The sequence below is a fragment of the Elephantulus edwardii genome, unplaced genomic scaffold (genome assembly GCF_000299155.1).
Source record: "Elephantulus edwardii isolate Elephantulus edwardi_28Jun2011 unplaced genomic scaffold, EleEdw1.0 scaffold00291, whole genome shotgun sequence".
Taxonomy (NCBI): Eukaryota; Metazoa; Chordata; class Mammalia; order Macroscelidea; family Macroscelididae; genus Elephantulus; species Elephantulus edwardii.
In genome coordinates, this window is record NW_006400041.1 from 839,852 (window position 1) to 857,807 (window position 17,956).

Sequence of the window (17,956 nt, forward strand, 5' to 3'; positions counted from 1 at the left end):
GTTACAGGGACAAGGGCTCGGGGGGGCGGAGGGGCTCCAGGGATGACTCTTGAGAAGGACTTCAGCCTACCTCCCTCATTTGTTCTCTCTAGAAATATCTGGCCATGCACTTGATTAAACCTGCAATTCGAGTAATTCTGGAACACTGAACATTCAGCAATGTCATCACTCATTAACTATCAGCAACAGTAACTCCTGCATCCTAAGATCTGAAGCTCCTGCCTACCTTAAAACCCAAGACCGATGACACTCGCTGCAAGATCTCCCAACTCACATGAGTTCACCCACATCCGCCTAGTGCTCTCTTGCTCACAATGAGCCCTATCTTTGGGATATTCTCATGACTCCATTCAGAAATAAATTCTAATAAGAAGGGAAGAGTTGTAATTTTCAACCACAATAAAAAATTTCATAACAGAGAGTTACTTTGTAATTTAGAGGTTTGAAGATCTGAAGACTGAAAACACCTGCCTTTCAATCATCTTTAACCACCATTTCTCAACCTCAAAATGTAAAGTCAGAGGAAAACAAAGTGGACTATAAGGAGGGAACTGGCTGTGTGTTCTGCCTCCCAATGTCCATGCTAAACCTGCCACCCTATGGTCCACGCCAGCTCCCTCCTCCAGCACAAACCTAGGGTTAGAGCACCCAGTGCAGTACTGAGCCATCTTTTCCCCTGCGGAGCAGCTGGCAGATTCAAACCACATGTCTCTGGGCTGGCAGCATACTTCCTTATCACAAGAACTCCCTTACTAACAAATGGAAACATTAACTGTTTCTAGAACTAGAAGCCAGAAACGGTTGTTTTCTTAAGCCACACACATAAGTATCTGCAGACTGGGGAGATGGCACCCACGTGCTCCCTGTCCTCTGAAGGCCCAGGAATCCATGAGTGGAACCATCCACACCACGGACTCAGTCTCCCTGTCACACAGAGTGCCTGGAGAAGCCTCTGCCACTGCGACCATCTTCCATCTCCACTATTTACACAGGTCCTCGTTCCACACAGGCCCAGCCCATCTCCCCAGGCACTAAAAAAACATACACAGTGACTTGACTTTGCAATTCTAACTTGGTCATGACACCAAGCTCTAGGTCCCAGTGACATCCGGAACATCCCTGCTGTTGTGGCGATGATGGATGAAGGTTCCTGTCTGTTGCAGGCCCACTCTAATCCCACACTTGACTCAGGACATGGGGAGTGACGTAGGCGGTTCTACAAAACAGAACAACATGCAGTGAAGGGACCTTTCCTTTCACCCTGGCTTAGGCTGGGGGCAGAGGAGAACAGCCTTGAGGTTCAGGGAAAAGGACATTGTGGCAAAAGCTCATGTTTGGTTTCTGTCAACCATTTTAAGAATTTCTGTCAGGTTGCAGGGGCCCTAGTGGTACAATGGTCAGGTGCCCAGCTGGTTTAAACCCATCAGCTGCTCTGCAGGATAAAGGTTTGACAGTTTGCTTCCACAAAGACTTACAGCCAAGGAATCCCATGGGCCAGGTCGACTGTCCCACTCAGTCAATACAAATTGGATTCGACTCAGCAGCAACTGGTTTACAGACGTCTGTGGCAAGGAGTGTCTCTGAGTTCCAGGTCCTGCAGGGAAATGCTGGACTGTAAGCCAACTGAATACCAGGGCAGACAGAGGAGCAACATGTGACCCCCTTGTCAGAGTGGATAGCACAGAAAGAACAGCATACAGAGGCTGACCTTCAGGCTCTGCTGCCTAGTCAAGACACTCCTTCAGTACAGATGATGAGGGTCTGTTGCTTCTCAGACTTGTAAATGAGAACATTGTTTTACCCAGTAAGGAAAGAAGCCAAATTACTTCTCTAGGGAGTATCCATGTCCAGGCTATAAAAAGAAAGCATTCTTACACTTTTAACATTCAACGCAGGGTTCCAAAAAATCATGGCAAGAGCAAAACATGCAACTAAGCAAGGCCAGACTGCAGAAACATCTGCGTGTGGCCTGAAAAGCACTGAGTTCAGAGTCCCAGCCTGGAGGTGATGAGCCTCACAATCTTGTGCTATCCATCAAGTTTCCTAAACGTCAATGGCCTTGCACACCTACTGCCAGCTAAGCATGACTAAGGCCTTCAGGGCTCTCTGATTGGGAAGGTCACTCACACACCAACCACCTCGACTCACTGGAGCACAAAGGCTGGGCCAGTGAGTACAACAGACCAAGGAAATGAAGGCTGGTTTGTCCCGCAGCCTCAGACCACAACAGACAAAGATTCCAGGGCCTTTTCCAACTCAGGTCACATTTAGAGAGGACAATAAATGGTAGGGAGAGAGGAAAGAGTGGTGTGAAAGATGTTTTGGTATTTACAAGGCAAACTCAGGGGGACAGAGACTTTGGCAAACGAAGCACAGCTCAATGACTGGATGGTTGACAGGGACAAGGCAGTATCCATTTTGTGTCCTTTAAAAATGAGGTATAGGATGCTCTTGAGTCCAATGACAGGCAGCCGGGGTTATGAAATTCTTTTCTGTGTGATTTTAGCATCACAATCGGAAAGGCTGCAGGAAAGGCACATCATAGCAGTCGCCCTGGGGTGGGAGAGGCTCCTGAAGCACAGTTAGAGGGCCCATGGATGACCATGGAAAGGTGCTGTCCCTGCATTCAAAGTCCCAGTGACAGAACACAGTCCCCTGGCAGATGCTGGAAACTAAGAGAAGACCCAGCATGCTGTGTCCTGAGGGCGGTGCCTGCTCCTCCCACACCTCACAGATGACAGTCAGGTGGCGCCGCAGGAGAGCTCAGTAGAAGCGTTTTCGACTCTGTTCTTGCCATTTGTTGTAGAGTATGATCGCAATGACAATGGCAAATACAGAAAACACCAGAGAGAAAAAGACAATGAGGAAGAGGGCCAAGCCACTCAGAGGTGGCAGTGGGGCTGTCACTGAGGAAGTAAAAGAGAAGCAAGTCAGGAACAGGGAGCCCACCCAGAAAGAAAGAATCAACTAAGAGGGAATCGGGTCCCTTGTTTCTGCTACTGGGAACACTGAGAAGCTCTCCCTGCTGCTCATCTGTAGCATGAAGTGAAAAGGCAGGTACCAAATACCCTATATTCTTCAAAGGAAGAACTGTGAATGGAGGTAACCCAGCAAGCTGAGTGGGAGCCCCCTCAGACTCCATGCACCAAGCACCCTCCCGCCGCCCCCCATGGGGCCATTTCCCAAGCATTCCCTGGGCTTACTCTCAGGCAGCTTCATATTGTCCACAGAAGGCAAAAACACATCTCGATGCATCTTCTCTTCTTCTGGGGTCCTCTCAACCGTCAGCTCAAACAGCTTCAGGGAGATGACATCGTGGTTATCTAGAGGAAAAAATGGTGTCACTAGAGCCACCTCACACAGATGGGCCTGCGTCTCTGCTGTGAGCTAACTAGTAATGACTGAAAAAAAGAACTGAAATGTTTCCTCATGCAAAAATGAGGATTAAGGCAGAGGACATCCTATCCTCTTAACACATTTACGTTTTTATTATTACTAACAAGCATCCATTACCTGTATAATGAAAAAAGAGACCTCCATTCCAAGAAGGAACTCTCTTATCCTACATAAAGGCTCTCAGCACAGCGAGGGGAAACAGCACCACAGCTTCCCCAGCCAGGAAGACACAAATGACAGGACAGGATTCCCAGCAGGTGAATGGGTCGCGGACAGGGCAAACCTATTGACAGGGAATTAACTTCTCTTCCACATTATGTTGTGTTGTTGTTATGTACCATCAAGTCGCTTGCGACTCATAGCGACCCTATGTACAACAGCCCTAAACACTGCTCTGTCCTGTGCCAATCGCACTGTCTCTGATACACCCATCCCAATTACCCCAGTCACTGAATTAATCCACCTCATAGAGGGTCTTCCCCTCCTGCGCTGTCCCTCCACCTTACCAAGCATGATGTTCCTCTCCAAGGACCAGTCCCTCCTTACAACATATCCAAAGTATGTCAGACGGAGCCTCAGAATCCTTGCCTCCAAGGAACTGCCCGGTTTAACCCTTTCCAGGATGAATCTGTTTGTTTTCTTAGTAGTCCATGGTACATTCAATACTCTTCTCCAGCACCAAAGCTCAAAGGCATCTATTCTCCTTTTATCCTCCTTACTCACTGTCCAACTCTCTGATGCATAACAAGTGATTGCAAAGACCATGGCCTGTATTAGATGCACCTTAGTCTCCAAAGAGACACCATTGCTCTTTAGTACTTTGGAGAGGTCCTTAATAGCCGACTTTCCCATTGCAATATGTCTTTTAATTTCCTGGCTGCTGTTGCCAAGAGTGTTGACTGTGGAGCCAAGCAAACTAAAGCTTTGAACAATCTCAATCTCTTCACCATCTATCCTGATGCTGCCAATTGGTCCAATGGTGAGAATCTTTGTCTTCTTGATATTGAGCCTCAGTCCATATTGAAGGCTGCAGTCCCTGACCCTCAGCAGCAAGAGCTTCAGGTCCTCCTCAGTTTCAGCAAGCAGGGTTGTGTCATCTGCATAACACATATTGTTGATAGATCTTCCACCAGTCCTGATGCCGCATTTCTCCTCATAGAGCCCCGCCTCTCGGATGATCTGTTCTGCATACAGGTTGAAAAGGTATGGAGGCAGGACACATCCCTGGTGTACACCCTTCTCAATTTTGAACCATGCAGTGTTTCCCTGCTCTGTTCTAACAACTGCCTCTTGGTCCAAGTATAGGTTTCACATTAGCACAATCAAGTGTTCTGTGATTCCCATTCTTCTCAGAGTCAGCCACAGTTTGTTACGATCCGCATAGTCAAAAGCCTTTGCATAGTCAATGAAACACAGATAGACATTCCTCTGGTATTCCCTGCTTTCAGTCAAGATCCATCTAACAATAGCTACAATGTCCCTAGTACCACAACCCCTTCTAAACCCAGCCTGGACTTCCGGCAGTTCTCTGCTGATGTGCTGCTCCAGTTGTTTTTAGATGATCTTCAGTAGAATCTTGCTTGCATGTGAAATCAATGATATTGTTCTATAGTTTCCACACTCTGTTGGGTCACCCTTCTTTGGGATGGGAACAAATATAGATCTCTTCCAGTCAGTTGGCCAAGTGGTTGTTCTCGAGATTTCTTGGCACTACTTGGTGAGCACATCCAAGGCAGCATCTGTTAGCTGAAATATGTCAATTGGTATACCATCTATTCCTGGGGCCTTATTTTTTGCTATTTCCTTAAAAGCAGCCTGAACTACTTCTTTCATCACCATAGGCTCTTGCTCATATGTTGTTTCACGAAATTCTTCTGTGTCTGCCAATTCCTTTCGATACAGTGACTCAGTATATTCTTTCCATCTCCTTTTAATACTTCCTGGATCATTTAATATTCTGCCGAAAGCATCCTTGATTATAGCAACTCGAGGTTTGAATTTGTTCTTCAGTTCCTTGAGCTTAAGAAATGCTGAGCGCGTTCGGCCCTTTTGATTTTCTAACTCCAGCTCCTAGCACATTTCGTTGTAATATTTTACTTTGTCATCCCGCGCTGCCTTTTGAAATCTTCTGTTCAGCTCTTTAGTATCTTGAATTTTTCCTTGTGCTTCTCTATGCTCCAGTGCAATATTCAGAGTTTCTTTTGACATCCATTTTGGTGTTTTCTTCCTCCTCTGTCTTTGTAATGAATGTCTGCACTCTTCCTGAATGATATCTTTGACATCCTCCCACAACTCATCTGGTCTTCGCTCATTAGTGTTCAAGGCCTCAAACCTGTGCCTGAGATGGTTCTGAAATTCAGATGGGATAGACTCAATCCCTTTATAAAATTTTGCAATTATGACTCTAAATCTCACTAACAATTATCAGAGAAAAAAAATATTAGATCAAAGAATTAGGAACTGGCTTTCTCTTTTTTTATTTCTCTCTTAAAAATATTATTTAAACACACAGATTTAAATATTTTATGTGTTTAGTATAGTAAAGTTATCTTATTGATACTCAGTTTGACCATCTTTGGATCTGTGGGAGCCTTGTGAAGTGTTTTATGAGTCATTATGATACAAACTCAGAAATTTTTGTTTTCTCCTTTCCTGTTTTGCTAAGTTCTAGATTCACCTGACACATTTTCTGGTTTGGACTTGGCATGAGCGTCCTTTCCAAGAAAATGTAATTCCTTTTAATGAAAATTGGTATAAGAAGCTACAGATCTGGACTAAGGTTGCTCATGACTACTGGGCTGGTTGTGGGGCCTGCATTTTGGTTATTACCTAAATGGAATGACAGCTGCTTGTGTCACCAGAATTTCTGGCAAATCTCCAGATAAGGAAAACGTGGATTCACCTTCAAGCAGGAAACTATTTTAGCTATTAGCGCTGAGTCTAAACCGCGGGACAGAGTAAAAAGCCACTGTTGTTTGCATTGTGGGGCTATGAGACGCTGGGACAGACGCACATACCATAACTTTCACAGCAGTTTACAATCACCATTGTACATACAACACAACAGAGGATGTCAACCAAAAGAGAAGGAAAGAAAAGAGAAAAACCACTTAAGAAAAGAGGCAGTTCGTATGAAGGCTTGTCCTATGGGCAGAGAACACTATCACTAGGACACCAAGGGGGGAGACTCTTTGGGATTTAGAAAATCTTTTCTGCTCTCCTAGGCCATTTTTAACAGTTGAGAGCAACTTCACTGAAACTGGCACGGGGAGGTTAACAGACTCCAGAACCCTGCAAGCTCAATGTAGACAAGGTAGTCTCATTCCATTTTAGTTACATAACAAGATTACAAGTCTGTGCCCCCGTCCCCAAGACAAGGTCAGACCTGTTCTATAGGTGTGGCATGCACTGTGTTAAGAATTGAATGCAGGCCTAGTGGCAAGGAGCTGCAACTACAATCCCAGAGGCGCACGGTTCGAATCCACCAGATGCTCTGCCGGGGAAGGAGGGACAATCTCCTCCTGTACCAGTCAGATCTGATTTGATGGTACATGCACACAAAAAGAGTAAAAGAGAAAAAAAAAGAACTGAATGCAAAACAACTATGAGATATCATCTCACCCCAGTCAGAATAGCAAAATTTAAAAGAACAGCAAGCAACAAATGCTGGCGAGGTTGTGGGGAAACTGGAACCCTTATTCACAGTTGGTGGGAGTGTAAAATGGTGCAACCACTGTGGAAGGTTGTATGGAGCTTTCTCAAAAAGTTGCAAATAGAGATACCATTTGACCCAGCAATTCCACTACTGGGAATATATCCCAAAGAGACCATAACTGACATCCAAGCAGATATATGCACACCCATGTTTATCGTGGCTCTGTTCACAATAGCAAGGAGGTGGAAACAACCCAGGTGCCCATCAACAAACGAAAGGATAGGGAAGCTGTGGTATATTCACACAATGGAATACTATGCTGCATTAAAAAACAAGGAACTCATGCAATATTATTCAAAATGGGTGACCCTGGAGGACATTATGCTGAGTGAAATATCTCAGTCGCAAAAGGACAAATATTGCATGGTGCCATTGTTGTAAAATGGGACTGATATCAGGGTCGGGGTAAGACTGAGAAAAACTAGATAAATTGTGTATACTGCCCTGAAACAGATGAGGGAGAGAATAATTTAAAAGCGATGTATGATAGGGTATTATGGTTATCACAAGAGTCCACAATTAAGGTTGCATAGTGGAATGTACTTGGAGCAGCGGGAGGAGTGTGGGGGGATTGTGTACCAGGGAGGGAGTGTTTCTTTTACTTTTGAAAGACAGGAGCGAACTAGGGAATGGGGGAGGGCTGGGTGAGGAGAGAAGTGCAGCAATTAATAAATGGAAATCCAAAATCTCTATAAATGTTCATTAAAATTATAAACAAAAATAATTGAATGGCCCAGATTTATCTCTCATATGACAGAAAGCAGAGCAATGCTTGCCTGGAGCCCAGGAAATAGCGCAAAAGGGCACAATGGAACTTTATTCATGTAAGGGATATATACATTCTGTATCTTGATTACTGCAGTAACTACACTAGTATACAAGTATTGAGTCAAACCTTCAAGCAGTAAACTTGTCTCTTATGTGAAGGATAATTAGTTTTCTTGAAAAATCAGCTGCCAGCTGGAGTATCTCGCTTCATTCATTCCACATTTTCACTTGACAAGAATGAGAGAAGCTGAACAGGCACCTGCCCTCTCTCACCTGGGCATCTGTTCTATTTTCTCACCGGCTCCTAGTGGATTTCCACTCATAGTGACCCTATAGGACACAGCAGAATGGCTCACAGGGTTTCCAAGGCTGAAAACTGTTATGGAAAGACTCTGTCCCATCTTTCCACCTTGGCATGGCTCGTGGATTCAAACCACCAGCCTGTGGTTAACAGCCAAATGCCTTCACACAGGACCATCAGAGCTTCAATTCTTCCATAGTAAGCTGTACGTTTGACATTTCTAAAAAAATGATATTAATGCAAAGAACCAAAAGTTTTGTTCTTTCTTCTGAAAAGAGGTGAGGACTGAGAGAATAAATATAAAGCAAGAAGCTACAAACTTGGAAAGAAAGAACAGTGGAGACAAAAAAGCAAAAGAGCCAGTTATTGTGAATACCAGACAAGTCAAGCAAGGAAAGAATTTCAGGTACTGATCCACCAAGATGAAGCAAGAAAAGCTGCAGATGGCAAGGAAGAAAAGTCCCTTCTGTGAAAACAGTGGCACAGCAGAGACAACGCCAGAGTGCACGGCAGTGTGTTATGGAGGTGATAGCTGAGAAAGAGAAACATCTGAACATGTTGCTCATTTAAAGTTTCAGGACCAGGAACATCCAGAAGTCAGAATAAGGAGTTCTGGTGGTGCAATCTGTATCCACTGAGCCGCTAACCAAAAGGCTGAGTGCATGTGGCAGTTCAAACCCACCAAAAGCTGCCAGGCAGAAGGGTGAGATGAACAGGGAACCCAGGGAGGCTCCAGGGAGTCAGAGCTGCCCTCAAGGAACCAAGTTTGAGTCTGGGGAGCAGAAGAATGATGGTAGTCAAGGGAAGGACTGAGCTGACAGCAACAACAAAAGCATGGAAAAGGAACCTGAGAAAGCAACACCATTTACAACAGCCAACCACAAATGAAATACTAACTAGATTCTAAAGACCTTTATAAGGAAAGCTACAAAGCACTACTGTGACAAACAGTAAGAGACCTAACTAAATGGAAAAATATTCCCTGTCCCTGGATAGAAAAACTCAGCAGAGTGAAAATGACAATCTTATCAAAAGCACTCTATAGCTTCAACACAATTTCACTACTAAACTAATTTTTCAAAGAGAAAGAAAGGGCAATTGGCAGATTTATTTGGAGGAAAGAGACTCCAAATAAGCAAAGCTCTTCTGAAAAATAAAAATGAAGTGGGAAGTATAGTACTCCCTGATCTCAAAATCTACTACACAGCAGTAGTAACCAGAGCAGCATGGTATTGGTACAACGACAGGCACATAGATCAATGGAATAGAATCAAGAACTCAGGAATGAACCCATCCACCTACAATCAATTGGTATTTGACAAGGAATCAAAAACTATTAAATTGGGAAACAACCATCTCTTCAACAAAGGGTGCTGGCAAAACTTGACACCTACCTGAAGAAAGCTGTAACAGGATTCCTATCTCACAGACACAAAAATCAACTCAAGGTAGATAAGAGACCAAGGGACAAAGTCCAAAATCATAAAATTATCAAAATGGGACAAAACTTATTTTACTGAGCCTATGATATAAATAGGCTGGCAAATATACCCAGAAATTCACAACCAGGAGTGGACAAAATCAATGAATGAGACCTTCTAAAAATGAAGTCCCTGTGTGCATCAAACACTTTTTCCAATAGAGTGAAAAGCAACAGACTAGGGGGAAAAAATTTGGCAATGACATTACAAACAAGTCTTACAACAGAAGTTTACAGAGTAATACGGACCTCCACAAGAAAAGGAATGATAACGCAATTACAAAATAGACAAAAGACATGGGAAGACTGTCCACATAGGAAGACATTCTGATGGCAAACAGACATAAGAAGAAATGCTCAAAAATCACTGGCAATAAGAGATATAAATCAAACCCACAATGAGATACCATCTCATCCCAGTAGCAGTGGCAAAGTTTAACAGGGCAGCAAGTAATAAATGCTGGAGAGGACGCAGTGAGAGTGGAACTCTCGTACCCTGCTGATGTGATTTTAAAATGGTACAACCATTCTGGAAGGCAATTTAGAGTCTCCTCAAAAACCTTACCATAGAAATCTCCTATGTCAAAACAACTATGAGATATCATCTCATCCCAGTAACAATAGCAGTATTTAACAAAGCAGCAAACAACAAATGCTGGCTTTCTTTTACTTTTCAAAGAGAAGAGCGAACTGAGGGGGAGGGGTGGGCAGGGAGGTCCTGGGAAAACTGGAAACCTTATTCACTGCTGGTGGGAGTGTAAAATGGTACAATCACTATGGAAGGCTGTATGGTGCTTTCTCAAAAAGTTGCAAATAGAAATACCATTTGACCCAGCAATTCCACTACTGGGAATATACTTCAAAGAAACCATAACCACCACCCAAGCAGATATATGCACACCCATGTTTATTGCTGCTTTGTTCACAATAGCAAAGAGCTGGAAACAACCCAAGTGCCCAACAACAAATGAATGGATAGAGAAGCTGTGGTATATTCACACAATGGAATATATTATTATATGCTGCATTGAAAAACAAAGAACTCCTGAAATATTAAACAAAATGGGTGACCCTGGAGGACATTATGCTGAGTGAAGTATCTCAGTCACAAAGGGACAAATACTGCATGAAGGCTGCACAGTGGAGTGGACTTTGGAGGAGGTATTGTATAACAATGAAAGAATTTTTCTTTTACTTTTCAAAGAGAAGAGTGAACTGAGGGGGAGGGGTGGGCAGGGAGAAAAGTACAACAATCAATGAATGGAAACTGAAAGTCTTATAAACTTTCATTAAAATTAATTAAAAATAAAAAAAATCTCCTATGACCTGCCTATTGCACTGCTAGAAATGTATCCCAAAGAAATTAGAACTAAGGCATGAAAGAGATATGTACACCTCACAGCAGCACTATTCACAATAGCAAGATAATGGAACAGCCCAAATGCTTATTAACAAACAAATGGATAGAGAATTTGTGGTATATTCACGCAATGGAATACTATGTAGCATTCAGGAGCAATAATTCCATAAAATACTAGATAACATGAAAGAGTCTAGAAAGCATTATGCTGAGTGAAATGACTTTCTCATAAGGACAAATACTGCGTAAGACCATTACTGTAAAAATAGAACGGTAACTACTTAGACATATATAAATGTCCAAAAGGGGACGAGGAAAAGAGGAAGGGTGGAAATTCCTAGGATAGCAGAGCTTAGGGGGCAGGGTGTGTATGTGTAGGAATAGGAGAGATTCAATGGGGATTTGAAATGATAGGGTAATAACAGGAATGTTGTTGTTGAGTACCATGAAGTTGGAACCAACTCATAGCTGATCCTCCAGTGGGTTTTCAGAGGCACTTAACTGCATGGTAGGAGACTGTCCATCTTTATCCTACAGAGCAGATGGTGAATTCAAACTGCAAACCTTAGTATCAGCAGCTCAGTTCCTTACCACTAGGCTACCAGAGTTCCCTAATAATAGGCATAGATCATTAGTAATTAATTATATAAATACAATATGTATATGAATAATTGAATGAAGCACAATGTAAAAGAAAGATGGTATAAAGTACAATGTACAGGGAGGGGAGGGAGAATATTATGAAACAATAAGTTTTTTTTAAAGTGAACAGAAGGAGAGGGGAGGGAGGAAAATATTCAATAATGACTGGATGAAAAGTTAACTTTTCTGTAAACTTTCGTTAAAATCATACACATACACAAAACCCACAATGTGCATGAATGAAACACAATGTAAATTAATTATTTCATGAAAACTAATTTTAAAAAAATGAGCTTTACAGCCTCAGAAACCCAACAGAGAGTTGCAATGTGTCAGAGCTGACTTGATGGCTGTGCATTTGAGTTTGGAGATCAGAAGACAGACAATAGTCAAGACACTGGGCTTATTAGCAGCACACAGGAAGGCAGAGCGTGACTGCAGGGAGAGGGAAATAGAAGCAGGAAATATGGAACCCAAAGCAGGCTGGCAGACCAGCTGAATGAAAAGGGAGAGTTCCCTTTGCACCAGCCATCTCTTGGAGAGAAGTGCACTAGGAAAAACAGGTCTGAGCTTTCTCAAGATCTGTATACAAGAACGCAGGAGCAAAGGTATCCTCTGAGCACTGACTTCCTCACAGCCTCACCAAGACCTGGGCACTGAAATATGACATCAAGTCAGGGCAAATGAAAAATGCAGGAGGTAGTACCCGAGAGGTCGCCCGTAAGGGAGGAGGTTCCGAAGTAGTAGCCCCGGGGCAGATGGACCCCAGGTACCTCAATGCAGTCCCTCCACTCATGCTTGCCATCGATGTCCATCATTATCTAGAACAAAAAGACACACTGGATCATGGTGAGGCACAGGAGCAAGAGCATGAAACCCAGTGACTCATCGACCCAAGAGAAGGACTCACCGTCAGATGCCTCTTGACGTAGCGAATCACAAGGAAGGTGTCATAGTGGAGATTGCGAACAATGGCTGTGCAGCCCCCCAACTCTGTGGGTCGACCATCCCGCTCATGATCATAGCTGAGGGAGCCATTGTTCACCATGGCGGAGACATAGGGGAACACCCGCTGGGGAGGCAGGGAGGAAAGAGCAGAGGACAGTCAGGACAGATGCTCAGAAACCCAACAGAAACTGTGCACATACAAGTGGGGACCCTGTCAGCACACTAGCCACCATTCTACTTCATTATAGCAGCCCCCAAAACCCTGTGATGTCCCTTTCCAAGGAGGAGCCTCTCCCAGCAACATGCTCCAAGTATGTGAGAGAAAGCGTCACCACCCTTGCCTCTTGGGAACACTCTGGCTGCACTATCATGCTTGGAGGGCCAGAGAAAGAAAGAGCGACCCTCAATGACATGAACACAGGGACTGCAGCAATGGGCTCAAATGTGTCAGAGATGATGAGGATGGCACAAGATAGGACAGGGTTCAGGCCTGTTGTTCACAGAGTCACTGTTAGTTGTCTTTGACTCCATGGCACCTAATGACATGACTTTACATTCAAACAACAAAGCAGGAACTGGACAACCCAAGAGGGGACTCTTACTTGCCCTTAGTAACTCTCCTTGTTTCCAATTTGGGATGGATCTGAAATGGCATTGCTAAGATTCTGGAATATTTCTCACACATCACCATGGGGTGCTTGCATACTGCCCAAGACCGGTGATTTCTTTATATGAAAAGGTACCCATCTCCTCACCTACCACACAAGCATCTTAAAGGAAACACAATCATTTATTGTGCTGTTTTTTTCCTTCTCCACACCAGCTCTGCCTCTCTCTCAGGGTCAGCACTTGGCACACAGCAGGTATTCAGAACTATCGGTTCTTCCAAACATGTTCTCCTCAAAATTCTAAAACACTATGAACAATGTGATGCTAAATGGATTGGGACTCAGGCTGCTGGATCGGGTTATGCAGCCTTGACAGTTTTTAGTCAAGAGATCTTCAGCCCACTTACACCTCATACACACAAACCCTAGTTCACAACATGCCGATTCTGACTCATGGTAACCCATGTGTGTGTCAAAGCAGCCCTGTGCTTTTCAATAGCTGATTTTTTATCACCAGGTCTTCTTTGGATGAACTTCTGGAAGGACTTAAAGTTCTGGCCTTTTGGTTAGCAGCTAAGCGTGTTAACTGGCTGCATCGCTCAGGGGTTTCATCCACACATAATTTCTTCCCATAACTCCTCAGGAAATGGTATTCCCAACATGACAGATATGCAAGTTCCCTCATATCCCAGCCATCTTCTCATCTACTTCAGTGGTCCTTCCTCTCTAACAGAAAGATTAAGGAAACATCCCTGAGAAATGTCAGGTTAGCCATTCCAGAACAAGCCCAGTGGTAAGGAAGTGCTGAGGCAGGGATGAGAGACGGAGTAACACGAGGCATGCGGCTACTCTGGTGAGCACCCACTGTCCTGGACAGTCAACATGCAAGGTGGAGATGCAGAGGAGATCAGACACTGATGACTCTTTAAGACAACAGCCACATGGATTCCAAACAGCAGCATATGCTGGGTGGACACAAGGGAATGACAGATGGCCATAGTAGGTCAACAATTGAGTACCTGGACTCCAGGAGAATATCGCCTCTTCTGGGCCTGAGGGGTCCAGCGGGTTGTTATACAAACAAGAGAGGGCACAGAAGACAGGAGACCAAGTCAGAAAGGGGCAGGCACAGAAGAGCCCAGCCCATCTGTGACGGATGAACCAACCAAAATGTCCAACATAACTGAGTGCCCACTGAGGGCACTTGGAAGGCCTTGCACTCCCCTGAACCGTATACGAAATTAAGTGCACAGGTGCTTGTACATTTTTCTGAGGAGAAGGTCTATTAGTGCCAGCAGATTCTCAAAGGAGCTCCTAGGAAGACGTCTCAAAGGCACGGTGGCCCTGCAGCCTTACAAAACCACCACCTCTGTGCATCCAGACTACAATATTTTGATCCCGACTACCGCCAGCAGAGATAGAAGAGGCAACAGGTCTCAAGTCTTCCCAATTAAAGATGCCATTACTTTCAAGTTACTATTCACATCTCAAGACAAAAACCTCACCATTTAAGAGACTATAATGTTAATTTTAATCTGGAGAGCTCACTCCCCCTTTGCTGAGTCTTAGGGACAGACACTTCCAAATGGATTCTGTCAATCCAACCTATAGGAGCACTGCAGATTTGGAAAACTCACCCAGCCAGAGCTATTGAGTTCTGTTTGCTCCAGAAAACTGCCACAGTTGTAAGCCTGCTCAGGAATTTACATAAGCCTAGGTTGGGCCTGGCCTACAGGAGAGGTGGGGTGAGGATGAAAAAGACACAGCATGCCTCCTGTAATGACCCAGACATGTTTGAGAGGGTGGGAATCCAGCAAGCAAGGCAGACCAGGTGCCTGCAATCACTGAGCAGGCATTTTAATCAAAGACACAGGTAAAGAACAAGCAAATAGGATCATTTCAGATTGTGATAAAAACCTTAACCCGATGGAGACTGATGGAGAACGGAGAACTGCATGTAATTAGGGGGAGTCTACAAACATCCAAGCCTAAAATGAGGATACAAGCAGCATAAGGCCAGCATGTGTAAAGAACTAAGAAAGATGGACAAATCAGATGAACACAAATAGTGAGGAAGAAGGGAGCATTGGTGGCTTAGTGGTAAAGAGCTGCCATACTGCCAACCCAAAGATAGGCAGTTTGAGTCCACCAGCTACTAATTGGGAGAAAGATGGGCAATCGATTGTGTAATTTACAGGTTCTGAAAACTCACTAAAGGGTCAGCTATGAGTCAGTTCTGATTTGATGGTACTGAACAACAATGAGGAAGACAATGGAGACTACGAAGGATCAGACACCAGACTGTCAGGACTTTACAGAGAACTGTCAGGAGCTTGGAGAAGGCCCCAGAGCAACTCCCCAAGCCATTCTTCTTGTTGGGCCGCTGATGGAACATGTATACAGAAAGACAGACAATGAAATGGTGGACTGCTACTGTTGTTGGAAGTTATGGGGTCTATTCTGACTCATAGTGACCCTATGTATAATAAAAGGCTGTCCATTAGCAGCTGATTAAATTTCCATAAAGTTATTTTACATGGAATTATTTTCCATATAAAACAAAGAATTCTATCGTCAAGCTATTTACAGAAAGGGGCTTCTGATCAGAAAACTCCTGGTTAAGAGGCAACAGTTACAGAAGACAAGGGATTAGCAATGACCTGGGAAGCTCACATATCACCTCCGGTTCTTGTGATCACAAGTTTAAAATGCAACTCTGGAAGTTCCCAGGACAGCTACCCTTAACCTAAGTGTGTTTTACTTACCAAGACTGGCAGAGAGTCCAGTTTTCTTGCAATAAGCAGGCGGGAGACAGTCTGGCCGTCAGGATCTCCCTGAGGGTTTTGGGGCAAAACTCCTGGGTTCCTTAGATCTCATTCAGCGGACTAAGAGTGGGATCCTGGATTATGTATTTTTAGGAAAACCTCATATGGTGCAGGACCTCACAGTGAAGCAGCTAAAGTTTCTCTAAATCAGCAATCCATGACTTGGCGCTCAACTTTTAACCCCACATTAGTATTAAGTCTTTAAACGTCTTATTTTCTCTGCCCCATCAGGAGTTCTCCGATTCTTAGGTAACCACTAATTTCATACAGCAGCAAATTTTCTTTCCCTGGAAAGCAGCCGGAGCCAAAAGCTGCAGAATCACTAACTTGGATAAGAGGGTAGTTTCATTTCTAAGAGAAGGAAGTCACCAGATGAGGGTAATCCTGCCAACCGTCCAAATATAACTACTGTCTGGAGGAAGGACAGTGATTTTTGCTGCTCCTACCACAAGACTAGTCTCATCAAAAGTGAAGGAAGAAGGTCACTGAGCATGACCATTTACCTTCAGCATAAACTGACTGAATGGAAGAGACAGACACGCTTGTGAATTTGTCAATCTTGAGCTAAAGCACCACAGTTCCAAGCACCCCAGCTGTGGGGCCCTACACCTCAAAAAGAGGATGTGTGGGGCAGGGAGGAAAATGTGTAAGAAAGAATGAATGAAAACAAAACCTTTCAGTAAACCTTTGTTAAAATCACAATAAAAAACCAAAAAGGTCTCTGTTCTTATTTCGGTGTACCGATTCAATGCTGGGTAACTGTGTCTGGACTGGATTATAGCACTTCATAGACCTCCCATTTCTCCCCTGTTGATGAAGAGAATGATGCACAGCTCACAGGATTAATCATAAAGATGAAATGAGATACACAGTGCCAAACACACATCCTTTAGAGAAGTCTATTAATTATTATAGACCAGTAAAATCTTTTAAAGTATCTGGGAATTAATAGGGTGGCTAATTATCAGTCATTCACTTTATTTTTTCTTACTAAATATACTGAATAGGGAGCTCTGATGGCCTAGGGGTAAGAAGCAACTCTGCAATCTCAAAGGCACTCAGAAGGAGAAGGATGGACAGTCTCCTTCCATACAATTTACTGTCTCTGAAAACCAGCTGGAGGGGCAGCTATGCATCGGTTTTGGCTCAAAAGCACACAATTATGTCATTAATCATTTTTTTAACCTCTCCAAAGTACTGAAGAGCAATGGTGTCTCTTTGGAGACCAAGGTGCGTCTGATACAGGCCATGGTCTTTGCTATCACTTGTTATGGACAATGACTAAGGAGGATAGAAGGAGAATTGATGCCTTTGAGCTTTGGTGCTGGAGAAGAGTATTGAGGGTACCACGGACTGCTAGGAAAACAAACAGATTCATCCTGGAAAGGGTTAGAGCGGGCGGTTCCTTGGAGGCAAGGATTCTGAGGCTCCGTCTAACATACTTTGGATATGTTGTAAGGAGGGACTGGTCTTTGGAGAGGGACATCATGCTTGGTAGGCTGGAGGGACATCGCAGGAGGGGAAGGCCAACTATGAGGTGGATTGACTCAGTGACTGGGGTAATCGGGATGGGTGTATCAGAGACAGTGCGAATGGCACAGGACAGAGCAGTGTTTAGGGCTGTTGTACATAGGGTTGCTACGAGTTGCAAGCAACTCGACGGCACATAACAACAAAATACGCTAAACGAGGTGTTCTGGTGGTTTAGTGGTGAAGAAGTGAGCTGCCAATCTGAGGAGAAGGATAGGCAATCTCTTCCCATGTGATTTACTGCCTCTGAAAACCCGCTGGAGGCTCATCTAGGGGTAGGTTCCAAATCAATGGTGACCAACAAAAAATACATTCAAATAGAAAACAAGAAACATTATGTCTAGAAACTGAATGAGAGCAGTTTTTGTTCTGTATAGTTTCAC

At 44.0% G+C, this 17,956-nt stretch overlaps 2 protein-coding genes across 4 annotated transcripts in view; one reads left to right on the top strand and one right to left on the bottom strand.

The window, feature by feature from the left end:
• The window catches only part of FER1L5 (fer-1-like 5 (C. elegans)), an 87,490-nt gene extending 87,341 nt beyond the window's left edge, over positions 1–149 (top strand). The window contains 1 exon segment of the mRNA XM_006900714.1: positions 93–149. Coding sequence (XP_006900776.1) covers positions 93–149 — 57 coding nt within the window.
• A 2,367-nt stretch (positions 150–2,516) lies between these two features.
• The window catches only part of LMAN2L (lectin, mannose-binding 2-like), a 32,680-nt gene continuing 17,240 nt past the window's right edge, over positions 2,517–17,956 (bottom strand). The window contains exons 5-9 of one of the 3 annotated variants that reach the window (XM_006900698.1): positions 14,238–14,270; positions 12,573–12,734; positions 12,369–12,483; positions 3,204–3,323; positions 2,517–2,906 (exon numbers count right to left, since the gene is read on the bottom strand). In XM_006900698.1, the coding sequence (XP_006900760.1) occupies positions 2,764–2,906; positions 3,204–3,323; positions 12,369–12,483; positions 12,573–12,734; positions 14,238–14,270 (573 nt within the window). In that variant the 3' untranslated portion in view covers positions 2,517–2,763. The remainder of the gene's footprint in view (positions 2,907–3,203; positions 3,324–12,368; positions 12,484–12,572; positions 12,735–14,237; positions 14,271–17,956) is intronic. The other 2 variants (XM_006900700.1, XM_006900699.1) reach the window with 2 other exon arrangements.